Here is a 12,883-nt window from a genome sequence, read left to right as displayed (position 1 = left end):
TGTTCACATAGCGTCCCGCGGGGAAATGCAGCCCGTCGTTCTGACAAAGTTTTGATGTTTCCAAGGTCTGTGCGAGGGGAATGCGTCGCATTCTTCGTAAATCGGAACAAAGACGCTTGTCGTCCAAAATGGATGCCTGCTACTCTTTCTGTTCCAAACAAACGTCATCCGCTCCGAACGAACCCATCGGACATGGGTGCATATTCGCCCAGTTGCAGCAGCTCCGTTGTGATTTAGAATCTCTCGTTTCCAGGGGCGTGATTTGGAATGGGGACGATGTCTTCTACCTTCATTCCAATGGGAGTCAGGCCCTCATCTCAAAGAATACTGATCTCCAAATCCCAGAACTCAAATGCGGTGAGTTCTGCTGGGTGCCTCACGCACGCTCTCGGTGTCCCGTACGCCCGGTATGAATGAATTCTTATCAGGCCTTCCTTTCAGGATTCGACCATGGCACAGATGCGATCTTGTCGCGACAACGGAGAGGATCCGCCCAATTGAACACCGTCAAACATCCCCCATCTACGACGAACGCTACGTCGCGTTTCGTTGAGATGGTGATTGTTCACGATTATAGACAATTTGTTAAATTTGGTCGGGACGAAAAGAAACTCTTCGAGCGAAGCAAGCAGGTCAGTTTCGGGAACGTTGGAACTCTCATCGGGCAGAGATACAATCTCATCAGAGAGCTGATCTCTAAGAATTGTCGGAGGCTGAGAGAGAAGCTCACTTCCTCTGGCAGATCGAGGATGTCGCTTTACCTCAATCGAGGATAACGGTTAGGATCTTCCCTTGCACAGGTAGCAAATATTGTGAACGCTCTCTATGCTCCACTCAACATTTTCGTCGTTTTGGTCGGAGTACGCGTGTGGTCACAGCGAGACGAAATCGAGGTGGATATCAACGCGGAGAAGACTTTGGACAATTTTCTCCGATACCGCATGGAGGTCCTGGCCAAGAGCATACCCAACGACAACGCTCAGCTGGTCACGTGAGTACATCCACGAAAGCCCCTCAAGCTGACGTGAGGATGCTCGGAGATTTCTCAAATTACCACATGAGCCATGGCTGGAGGAGAGGTCGACGCCCCAACGACAAAGACGAACGACAATCATTGGGGAGTCGTCGCAAATCAGGCTGAAATTCTCTTACAGGGACCTTACTTTCGAAAAGGACGTCGTGGGCAAGGCTCTGAAAGGCCCCATCTGCACGTACCAGTATTCGGGCGGAGTTAACAAAGACCACCACGAGTCCGTCGCAGTTGTGGCCGCAACAATAGCTCACGAGCTGGGCCACAACTTCGGCATGGAACACGACGATTTGGGTAGCTGTCACTGCCCCCAGAGCCGCTGCATCATGTTTCCCGCCAGCAACGCAATGGTGCCCCCCACAGCATGGTCCTCGTGTTCAATGAACGCCATACACGAAGCGTTCTCGCAGCACATGGACCACTGTTTGCTCAACGTCCCCACGAAGATTGTCGGTGCCTCTTGCGGAAACGGAATCGTCGAGGACGGTGAAGAATGCGATTGCGGTCCAGAGAACTTTTGTACCACAAAATGCTGCAATCCAAAAACATGCAAGCTAAATGAAGGCGCCACCTGCGGGCACGGAGAATGCTGCGACCTGGCCACCTGCCTGCCGAGACGAGCCGGAGTCAAGTGTCGAGACCAAGACGGGGAATGCGATCTCTCCGAGCACTGCGACGGCAAATCTCACTTCTGTCCGAGGAATGTCTTCAAAGCGAACGGCGAAAAGTGTGGGGACGGAGACGTGAGTGTTCGAAAGATTGCCGGCCCTGACATTTCTAGGATAGCTCTGGAACGTAGATGATTTGTGTGCACCCATGAGGAATCCTGTCGATTAAGCGGCCGATTCTTTCTCTTGGGCTTCAGGCGTACTGCTACATGGGTTCCTGTGCCAGTCACAACATGCAGTGCAAGAAACTCTGGGGTCAGACTGGCCACGTGGGACATCGTGCGTGTTTCTCCGTTAATGTCAACGGGACGCAGATCGGGAATTGTGGATACGATAAAATCCGCAAAGGTTATGCGAAGTGCAAACAAAAGTGAGTACCTCATGGAATCGACAGGAGTATTCCTCAGGCCTAACGACGGAAGCGAACAGTCCCTCTGCTCGATTCCACACTATCGAGGCTCGCGTCAATTGATCTGCCCGAGTGAAATTCACGAAAATATTCCTTCGACAGGGATATCATGTGCGGTACTTTGCATTGTACCTATGTGACCGAACGACTCGAATACGGAATGCTGTCGGCTTCGAAACTGTCGCGCTTTTTCCTGAGAACTGAGAAAGAAACTCACACCTGCAGGTGAGCATCCATGTTTCCATACGGATATGCTATAAGTTATAGCCTATAACTCATTGTGTAGTCAATCGTCGCGTTTCACATCAAGTTTTTGCATGATATATAATACAATATCGGCGAATGACAGCATTGAATCAGTTAGGTATTAGGTATGTTTCAATTATTCAATGTTTCAATTCCTCCACAGATCTGCGATGGTTGACCTGGGCCCTACGGATCCAGACCCTGGCCAGGCTCCGGACGGCGCGGCGTGCGGTGTCAACCAGGCCTGCTTGAGTGCACGCTGCGTCGAGCTGGCCCAGTTGGCGTCTCCTCCGTGCGAGTACAGCTGTTTTGGTCACGGGATCTGCAATCATTTAGGCCACTGTCACTGTGATCCAGGCTACGCGCCCCCATACTGCAACTTCCCCGGAAAGGGAGGCTCTGTCGATAGCGGACCCACAACTAACCCCGAAGGTTCGTTTCCGTAGCTAACTCGAGAAATGGTCAACCGGGTTTCGTTATACAGTGAAGTCTCATTCATTTTCCTGAATTCTCCCATGGAGCCATGGGAACCGTCTAAGTAGCTTCTATCGACGCATCGTGTCCTGTCTTGCAGAAGAGACGTACACTGTCACCATCATTTTATCTGTGGTATTCCTCGGGGTGACACCTCTAGTCCTATTCTTCATTGCGTGGACGATCTTCTCGAAGAAAGACCTCATCTCAAAGTATCGTCTCCGTCGTCGGAAGCTCGCCGTGAAGCACGCTGCACGTCAAGGCCCGCTGCTGAATTTGTATGATAAATCGCAAATATCGAAGCCGGTCTTCACGAAAGCGCCTCCCACCAACGGGGTTCACAAAGGCAGTGTGCAACCGATCAATCAGCCGCAAGCACAAAATCATCATCAAGTGCAACAACCCGTATTGAACGGCATTGTCAAGATGGTCGAAACCACGAACTTAGACGTTGAACATCAATCGCAAATACGACCGGCGAGACCCGCACCCCCACCCCCGCCAGGCAAGGCGCGTGCTCCCACTCAAAACGTCCAAAACGCAGACAACGCAACGGCGAACAATTTGAAACGTGAGTTACCGTCTCAGTGCTCTCCATGCTCCGAGCTCCTGAGCCTGGAGCCGTCGCCGACTCGCATTGAATGCCGGTTGAGTCATTCGAGGGGAGAAATGTCCTCCATCGCTGACCATCAAACGTTCTTTTGAACTTCCAGGCACTAAGTCGTCGAACAATTCGATTCGACGACCCAGTGCTCCGCCACCCCCTAAGCCAAGTCCCCTCTACGAGAACATGGAAGCTTTACGAGCCCAGATGAATAATGAACTGAAGACGGCTGTCAACACACAAAGTGAGTTCTGGATCTTCTCGATTTCTTGAGCGCCGATCGGGAACGTTCCCGGGGATTCCCGGGGATCCCGATCCTGATGTCATGCAGAGTTCCCCCATCTGACCTTCCCGGATGACCTGATCTAATGCTCCGGTTTTCTCCTTACAGAGGCAGGCGACGAGAGCCATCCATTGGTCTAACTCGTAGAAGCGACTCGGTATTGAGTCTGACTTTTAGAAACACAAATCTTGGGGGAGGCCTTCGGAGAAGAGAGAGACTTGTGGGAAGAGATGCTATGATAAGATGACTCGATGAGAGAACGAGGAAGAGGGGATTGAATGAACTGAGCTATGCCTGGTGATTTTCCCGGAACATTTCTAAAGTCATTTCCGAAGCCAAAGCTCAAGTGAATCGGGAGATTCAAGCGTGTCATCGACCAGTAGAGCATTCCCCTCGTTCGGGATCTAGCTTTTTCTAGTGTGTCTGACCGAATGGTGATGTTTACAGAAGTAATACACGAGGAGAAAACAACAAGAGGAATGATTTGAGAATGATAAGCATGGATACTTTCCTTTGGTTTTCAAAGATGCCAGATAAAATGATCGGCCAGATCGCTGCTTTGTGGCGAGTCTCGTGCTGAGCGAATATGTGCATTGTGTTTATATTTTTAATATATTATTAAATTATTAATGCATCATGTAATTACATTTTCTAATAATTGTAGTTTATAGTCGAATTGAGGAAGCGAATAAAAAAGTACGGGAATTTTCAAGTCGATGAACCTAGATGACATTTCTAGGGTGACGCAAAGAAACTGATTTTGTCCTCATTATTTTCCGTACTCTAAGACTACCTCCGATAGCTGGCATTTCTACTATACTCTCGGAGCTCCAATCCTGGCACACTTTCCGAGTTGACAACATGAAACTTAGTGCCTTCGGGAAGAACCGTTTCTTGGATATGAAACAGTAATGCAGTGAGATTTCAGAAGGCTTTACCCAGCCTTAGCGCTGCTCGGCGTTGATTTCCTAGAGCGTGAGGGGTAAGGCGCCATCGGGAACCATCATCCACAGCCAATGAAGAGCGCACTGGGGAAGCGATAAAAGGGATCGTATTCGCACTCTTCCCTTCCCGTATATTCGTGATCTTTCTTATAGAATCGACCGGGTATCCCGACGCGACCCAGAGGCTAGGTTCAGGGCCTGGACTTTGTACCGGCACAGCGGAGCGCTACCGGTGGTCGGGGCCGTTTTCGAGGCTACCATCATGGGAACCAGAATTTTTTTCCCGGAGGGGTGTTATGGCCCCGGGCTCCCATACGTACGCTGCTGAATCCAGCCGCTCCCTGATAGGCGCAAGATAATGATACCCTCGATATTCTTTTGTTAGGTGAAGCCGAGTCTAGTACGGAACGTCTGAGTTTCGATCGTAGAATCATACAAATACCTCGGTATCGAACTATCAGCCGAATACGACTACTTGACCAAACATTGGGAGGAGCTGAGCGAAAAGGCAAATAAGGCGATCCAAAATCCAAAATACTTTGGAAAGCCACAGAAGTCCCGCAAATCACATGATGCAACGCAGCAACAAGTATGCCAAAGAGACTGAGAAATCATATCGAAGTCCGACAAAGAGATGCAGGGAGATGGGCTCTTGCATTACCTCACTCTACCTTGGCGAAGGAGTTCCTCGACGGTGAGCTCGGCTGGAGCTCTTTCGAGTCCAGAGAGGCCATCAGTAAAGTGATGTACTTCGAGTGATGTACTTGTGAATGCAATACAATCCACCCCTAAAATGAAAGGGTCCATATGTACATATGAGAGATCTGAATGAATCCGATCCCCTGCAATCCAATGGACCAGCTAGGGTCGTGAAGGCCCCGACAATTTGCTCCCTGCTCCCTCTACCTACGCCACCTTCCACGCCGCCGGAGCCCCCGCGATTGAATTGCTTCCTTTCTTTGACGGCGGCGATGAACAAAGGGGCAGCGCTGCTGCGTATTCGGGTGCCTCTTCCTCGAACCGACACACGCACCAGGTTCATAGCGGCGTGTCGACTGATGAACGACCCAAACAGCGTTAGTTGCAGCGTTGGTGTGACTTTACAGTGTTGGACGGGTGGATGAGTGACCACCCGGCGGCATAGCCGTATTCAAAGTGTGAAGTTGCTGCCGTCAAGAAATATCCCGAAAGCAGAGCGCAATCGTGAGTTTACTCTAAAACAAGATTCCCAATGAGAGCAATTGTCTCTTTGAGCAAGCTCAGGCGCACGCTCCGGTGTTCGATTCGGCCTGATCACATGCCCGAGATCAGCTGTTCGAATCCGGAACTTCGGCCTCCTCCGAGCTCCCCCGCCCGTGTTCAGTACCCAAATCGACTGTTGAATTGAGTGATCTCAGAATATCACTCGGACCTCGAGAGAGCATTGCAGTCAATCCGGGGTCCTCGGCTCATCGGACGTCCCGTAATTGTCGTGAGACAACAGAGGAAGCTGATGCATGTGCGTGGAAAACGGTGGAATTGATGCGATTCGCGGCGAACGTATCGACGTGGGAAAACTCGTAATCGGACCACGGAGGTCACTCTTCAGTCGTGGGCTTATCAGCTCCATTCAGTTTCTTGGAAGCCTTCCATCTACGGGAAACGTCTCAATAGTACCCTCCGGGCGTCATCTGATAGCTGAATAGCGCCGATCGTGATCTGGAAACCTCTCGACATGGATTACTCCGACTCGAGCCTCATTGAGCGTTGTCGCCTCTCCTTGCCTCATTTATGGGATAACTCATGATGTGCGGGTCGACCTGCACCATCCTACCGCGAATCCGTCGATGAAGAGCAGACTCTTGATTTCCGGCGTAGCGTCATAAGTCCCGGCAAAGACCGCATCCACCCGAAGAAATATTCGTGGCAACGCGCTAATTGACGAGTTACTGAAGAACGCGGACAATGAGACGACTCCTCTTCCCAGATTACCTACGTCGTATAGCTTGTAGGGACAAATGCGCCGCGCCAGAAATCATCGAGATCCTCCTACTGCGTTCCGTTATATTTACGACGAGCGCTCCGACATGCCCTGAGCTCTCCTCGGCTTGGCAGTGGTGTCTTTATCTCTCTCATTCCACAAGATCTAGACCGTAGGATGACACCGACCAGTTTCTTGTAGACGCGACATAGAATCTCGGCATGAACTGTTCTGGAAATTCAGTTGCGGTCTGTATGGCACTCATGCAGTGGCATACCACGGCAAAGTAGCGCGCGGGGCGGATCTCGCAAATGTCGCCCCTCCTCGGGAACTCCATTTCCCCGATCCATTCCACCGTCGAAATACTTCTGGGGACATGCGTTTTTCGGCTTGCCACCGCCGGAAACGGCGCTCATCCCGAGGATTTTGACCTCTAATTCCATTTTTCGGCTCTCCCGTTTTCGTGAAAGTGATCGGAGAAGTGGCGCCTGGGGGTCCGCCCCCTCCCCCTTCCCCTCCCCACGGTAGGGCCTCTGTGGTCTAAATTGAGAGTTCTCAGCAGCGGCTGAGACTTCTTCGATGCATGCTCGCTGCGAGTATTTCGCGACGAGTGATTCAGTGAGGTAGGACGGAGAAGAATAGACTTCAGAGAATTCCTCGGGTCAGAAGGGTTCTCCGCTATGCAATCGCAGGAATATCGCCTCTGAGATGAGATTGATTTTCGAATTCAGACTTATTCGGACGCGGCCACTTGTCTCGCGATTGACTCAATCGGGACCGAATGACGAGTGTATCGAGAATCTACGTTACGAAAGAAGAGACCTACGAGCTAGCTGAGAGCTCTCCCATTCTTGACCCGGAGACAAGTGTCAGATATCGCTGTTTTCTCGATCACCATGGCCGTGATCAGCTCGTCGAATGCCTTATCGGGTCGTTCAAGATTATTCGCGGTCGTTTGCTCTCTGGTCAATTGGATAATCCGACGTTGGTTAAGTTTGTGATTATCCACCGCGTCATTCACCGACGATCTGGAACCACGTTCATAAACAATGTACGAACTCCTCTCTACTTTTTCGATGCTAATCGTCTGAATTCTTTCTCTGTTGTGGTGTTCATCATGAAGCAGTCTGATCTGGAGGAAAATGGCTCCCGTTGCCCAAGACGAGTCGACCTCATCATCGTCGGATCGGCCCGTCGTGCTCCTGACGGGATATGGTTTGTTCAGAGAATACTCTTCAAATTCCTCCAAAGAGGTGAGTCATAGAAGGAGTTCTCCAATCTTCACTCTGACTGACTATCGAGGAATCGGTCAGCCTGGTTGCCCAGGCTAGGGGGATGAGGCCTGGGCAATTTTTTATTGGCAGAGCCTTCTGTCGTGGGCGGATAGGGGGCTGAGAATCAGCACTACCACCATCAGCTCTGGCATCTCCCCGGGGTCAGGGCCCGGGATCCGGATTCTCAAGGCAGGAAACGAACTTCGCTAGCTTTCGGTCCGGTTGCGCTGCTTATGGGGTATCGCTTCGTTCCTCGGATTTAGCCGGCAGCCGCCTAATGAGTTCCCAAGAATTTCGCCGAGTAGCTCTCTTCGGCGGTTGTGCCGAAGTTCGATTCCAGATTCTTCCCGGTTCTCGGATTTTTCCTCATTGGCGGAACCTGACTACATAACATGTTCAAGTGCAACGCTCTTCACTGAAACAGAATACTTTTTCCTCGAAGGTTGTTGACAGAATCGCTGCCACTGGAATCGAGGGAATCGATCTCCGCACAGAAATCCTTCCGGTGGTCTATGACTCAGTCAAAAAACGTACACAGGAACTCCATGAGCAGTGCAAGCCTTGCGTCACGATACACTGCGGGATGTATTCGGAAGCGAATGCTGTCATACTCGAACAGGTCGCTCGGAACACGGGTTAGTACTCATCCGATCTAGCCTTACCGGCGAACATAATCCTCTGGAGTCCACTAATGCCCGAGACTCCGATGCTCAAGCGGAGCGTCTCGGAATATTCCAACTGTCCTTCGATCAGTTTCATGCGCTCTCCTCGTGTTTCAGGGTACGACGTCGCCGATGTTAATGGGGACGTTGTATGCAACAATTGCTGCGTGGAACAAGCACCTGAATTCCTCAAAACCTGCTTCGACCTGGAGGAGATTGCCGGCAATTGTAAGACGGAAGTTCCGGTTTACATCTCTCGCGACGCCGGCTTGTACCTGTGCGAGTACATATATTACCTCGCCTTGAATCGATGCCAGAAGTCGCTATTCATCCACATACCGGCGCTCAGTGATGTTTTTCCCCTGGACAAAGTGGTTGAAGCTGTCAAACGCATCATCATCCTCACCGTACAACAAAGCCGACAGGGAACGACAGAGGCTTCTTCATGATATGCTCCGATCGAGCCTATTGCTGTCAGTGCGGAAATGGAAGAATTCATATTATATTTTAGCGTATATCATCGTCGAAGCTGGTCGAGGAAGAGAAGCGGAAAATACTCCCCCGTCATATTTTCGGAGCCCCCTGGGGTTCCCTGACGATGGTCTCTCATCTTATTTGGATCATCAAGATTATATTCTAAACATGGATGATTATACAGGGGTCAAGTTCCAGAATTCTCACAACTTTTGGGGCTCTGGTATCATAATGGAGCGGAATATCTTATCAGAAGGAAAAGAGTGAAGTCGAACCGTCACAGAATCAAATATCTAATTTAAGCTAATGATGATTCTTGCCGAGAACTGTTGACCCGCTAATAAAATATATGCTGTCATCAGAACGGAACTCTGACGACTCCTGTATTGGGCGTGCTGCCGAAATTGCTATGAAAGTCTGAAGTGTCTGAGCACCTTTCTCCGTGCAATCCCATGGGTGTTCCCTCGTCCGGGGAGGGTAGGCAGGCAGACCTACTTCGACCAGAGATTCTCATCAACCGGGGGCCGGAGCCGCCCTCCCCCCCCCCCCCGTTCGGAGATCAGGTGCTCCAGAGCAGAGCTGTGCTCCGTTTCCAAAACGCGGCGCGCGGCGCCATAGACTCAACGCTTAAGCGCCATGGCGCGCCGCGGCGCTTGAGCATTGAATCTATGGGACTTGCAATGCTCGGCGCGGCGCACAGCTCTGCTCCAGAGAGAAGCCCGGAGGGACTGGAAAAACCTCATGCAGCACTCCCGTTCTGTCTTCAAGAGACCTTTCGGAGCGACGTAAGGAATCTCCGAATTTTTTGGGAGTACGCCTATCTCGGACATTCCTATCTGGAAGTATCCGGTTCGCCTGGCACGACAGGTTCCTCTCCGTCGATTCGATCTAAGCAATTTATAATTTATTAAGCAGTAATTTAAAAGTTTTGCATTCGTACACTTTGTGGTGGCTCCCACCGGAGGAACTATCACCACGGATTTCGTAATCGTAAAGACCTAAAATACACAGCCTCTCCTGTGACATATTCCCACGATCGATGGAGAATTCATCGTCAGTGGTCCCTCGAGCCCGCTCTGGCTACTCAACACAAGCAAGCGAGCTCTACCTCGAAATCGCCATGGCATACAAACTCGAATTGAGATTTCGCTATGCTATATTGACCAGCGAATAATCGAGATGCATGGTCCCAATCGACAGCCTTCAAGCGGACAGACAGTCTTGAACTCTAGAAAAAACCTTCCACAAAGTCACAATGTCTATCTTCGATTGGAAACGGGATGGGAACACAGGGAGCGTTTCTCACATCCGAAGGCATCGGAGCACTTTCGGATAAAACTGTTGTTGAGTGGAATGATCTGCCGGAGAGACAGAGAACCTCCACATTTTCCCCGAGCATTCATTGAGCTCGGCTTCCGGGGCTTTGACCATCCGACTCGTTCGATTCACCCCGTGGATCCCGAGCTTGCTGGTATATCTCCTGAGGGGGTTGATGATAGTGCGCGTACGGATGGTGGACCCAATGACCATTAATGGGGCTTTGTTGTTGAGCGAAATCCTGGTGGAAAGACTGCAACTGGTGGAGTGCCTGATTGTGAAGCTGAGAGTAATCCGGATGTGCGTAGCCTTGACTGATGATCACGTGAGTTGCGGTGGGTGTTTCCGATTCTATCCGATGTACGGAGGCAGGCTCGGCGAACGAAGACCTTTCGGGCATAAGAGGCGCTTCTGCTCCTTCGGCCGGATCTTCAGCGTAGGATGGAGAGCTCGATCCTTCTCGGTGTGCCATCGTGAAGTAGGGTGCATGCATCTGAGCTATCGGGTCGTGCAAGGAAATCAGAACTTCAAGGAAAAACTTTAATGCTAGGTCTTGATTTCCTGTATTTCTTTTTGAGATCCCGACGAGTTGCACTCACCATGACGGGGATAGGTGTTTTCGACGCTCTCATAGGCATGATTCTGTGCACCGTGCACTGACCACTGATGGGGCCCGCGAAACTCATCTGTTAAAGGGGACAAGATCCTATGAGAAGCTTGCAATCGACCTGCTGGAGGAAATCGTATTTCGAGAGAGGGGAACAGGCCCCCGATCAGTTGAGGTTTCGATCTTCCGACCTACCGTGGGCCGAGGGGGGACGCCCCGAAATGTTCTGAGCAAAACCTGGCGCTTCTTGTTGCAGATAAACGGGCTGTCCATCGAAGTATAAATCGCTATATGGCTGCGCTGCCTGCATATGGTAAGATACTTGGGCCGTGAAGCTGTCGCTGTGTTGCTCGGACGGCCCGCCCAACTCATGAGGGTTATTGTAGTTCTGTTGCATGAAATTTGATTGCGGATTCACGTGGCTATCATTACTGGACGCCGTGGAATTGACTAATCGTTGGAGACCTAGAGATAACTGGCGCGAATCCCTCCGTTGAGTATACTTCCGGCTATAAGCCCGATCCACGGTTGCTTTTTTCCCGCGGATAAGGATACCCTGCTCGGATCTTGCCTGGAACAGGAAGGAGATGTCTCGCACGGGTTGAAGCCTCCTGAATGAATTTCTGCGTTGCCACACCATTTCTTACCGCCTGGAGGATCTGGTCGGCTTCCTCCCTGCTTTCGAAAGTGAGGAAACCGTAGTTCGTGCTTCCCTGGGTTTCAACAACCCTCGCGGTCCGTATCCGAAAACCGAAGCTTGAGAAACTTCGAATCAGCTCATCGCTATCTAGGTTGGGTGGGAGCTCCTTGATGTACACTCGATTAGGATGATACGTGAAACCCTAAAAGGAGGGAGAGCTTCATAATCTATCCGTGCGGCTGGAGCATCCTGATAATCTGGTTCGGAGTCTCACTCACGGCGTTTTGCGACCTCTCCGTGCCAAGCATTTTCTTACGAAGTCGATCCGCGTTGCAAAAAAATTGTGCGTTCTCAGGTATTCCCTGAGCTGGTCAAAATCTCAAGTAGGTACCTGGGGGCAATCATGAGCATCGGATATCGCAAAGTCGGGAGGAGGTGCGTGACAACATGCAGATGATATCGTGACGAAGCAATTCTCTCCCGATCTCGGACGACTCCTTGCATGTCCAAGGTGCTTCGTCGAGAGCCCTTCTGGACGCTCGGAACTCCTCGAGAAGATATCACAGAAATCTACGGAGCACCCATCGCGAACCAACAAGCTCGCCGGATCGACGCAATCTCGCAATTTTCCGGTCCCAAAAAAGGATTGAATGAGGGGAAAACGCTCGATTCCCGAATGAATCTCCCCAGGGAACAGAGAGCCGGGACAAGAACCTCAAGATCAAACTTACGATTGGTATTTCGTAAAAGGGACGGAGCGGAGTGCAGTTCAAAAAAATCTGCTGGCCGCGCACTCACCAGACACCGTTTGATGCCGCTCTGCAGACCGTGCGGCAGTATTAAGATCCTTATGTTGTTCCAAAGATACCAGACGGAAAAAGAGGGGGAAAGACTTGGCCGGCACCTCACACTTCGAAATCGCGAATCTTCCCTCTGACAACAATATTCGATCACGTCTCGGCGAAAACACTCTCTCTCTCTGCCGCTCGCCTCCGGGTGTCACCCGATGTCGTCCCGATTGAGTTCACCCTCCATCGTGTACCTCCGAAAAACAGCTCCCCCTACGCAGCTGCATTCTATTGAGCCGGCTGGTGATCATCAACAGGTGTATATTAATTTTTCGCGGCAAAATATCGCTGACATCGCGGAGTCTCGGGGAACGAAAACTCGGAAATCGCAATTTTTTTCCGAGATTGCGGCGAGAGTGGAGCGGATTTCCCCAAAACCGAAAGAGCTTTGCAAGCCTGACCCTCGTGGCGAATTTTTATCCGGCCGTATCTCCGAGCTCGGG

At 51.0% G+C, this 12,883-nt stretch overlaps 3 protein-coding genes across 3 annotated transcripts; 2 read left to right on the top strand and 1 right to left on the bottom strand.

The window, feature by feature from the left end:
- The first annotated feature begins 533 nt into the window (after positions 1–533).
- On the top strand, positions 534–3,854 carry Meltrin (disintegrin and metalloproteinase domain-containing protein meltrin). Its single transcript, XM_029112864.1, has 9 exons — positions 534–632; positions 801–991; positions 1,155–1,773; positions 1,896–2,068; positions 2,210–2,332; positions 2,517–2,785; positions 2,928–3,398; positions 3,541–3,675; positions 3,823–3,854. The coding sequence occupies exons 1-9, from the start codon at positions 555–557 to the stop codon at positions 3,852–3,854; spliced, it is 2,091 nt and encodes a 696-aa protein (XP_028968697.1). The 5' UTR covers positions 534–554.
- Positions 3,855–5,737: 1,883 nt separating this feature from the next.
- LOC100906469 (pyroglutamyl-peptidase 1) lies at positions 5,738–9,391 on the top strand. The gene is made up of 4 exons (XM_003748392.2): positions 5,738–5,861; positions 7,745–7,871; positions 8,335–8,527; positions 8,672–9,391. Exons 2-4 carry the CDS (start codon positions 7,761–7,763, stop codon positions 9,001–9,003), a joined length of 636 nt encoding a protein of 211 aa, XP_003748440.1. The 5' UTR covers positions 5,738–5,861; positions 7,745–7,760; the 3' UTR covers positions 9,004–9,391.
- Positions 9,392–9,902: 511 nt separating this feature from the next.
- On the bottom strand, positions 9,903–12,434 carry LOC100905356 (uncharacterized). The gene is made up of 6 exons (XM_003748301.2): positions 12,391–12,434; positions 11,871–11,983; positions 11,600–11,794; positions 11,148–11,523; positions 10,945–11,031; positions 9,903–10,843 (listed from the first exon to the last, which is right to left on the bottom strand). Exons 2-6 carry the CDS (start codon positions 11,898–11,900, stop codon positions 10,428–10,430), a joined length of 1,104 nt encoding a protein of 367 aa, XP_003748349.1. The 5' UTR covers positions 11,901–11,983; positions 12,391–12,434; the 3' UTR covers positions 9,903–10,427.
- Positions 12,435–12,883: the final 449 nt, after the last annotated feature.

The sequence above is a fragment of the Galendromus occidentalis genome, unplaced genomic scaffold, assembly GCF_000255335.2.
Source record: "Galendromus occidentalis unplaced genomic scaffold, Mocc_1.1 scf7180000077530, whole genome shotgun sequence".
In the NCBI taxonomy this organism is placed as follows: domain Eukaryota; kingdom Metazoa; phylum Arthropoda; class Arachnida; order Mesostigmata; family Phytoseiidae; genus Galendromus; species Galendromus occidentalis.
This window is presented reverse-complemented; position numbering and strand designations above follow the sequence as displayed.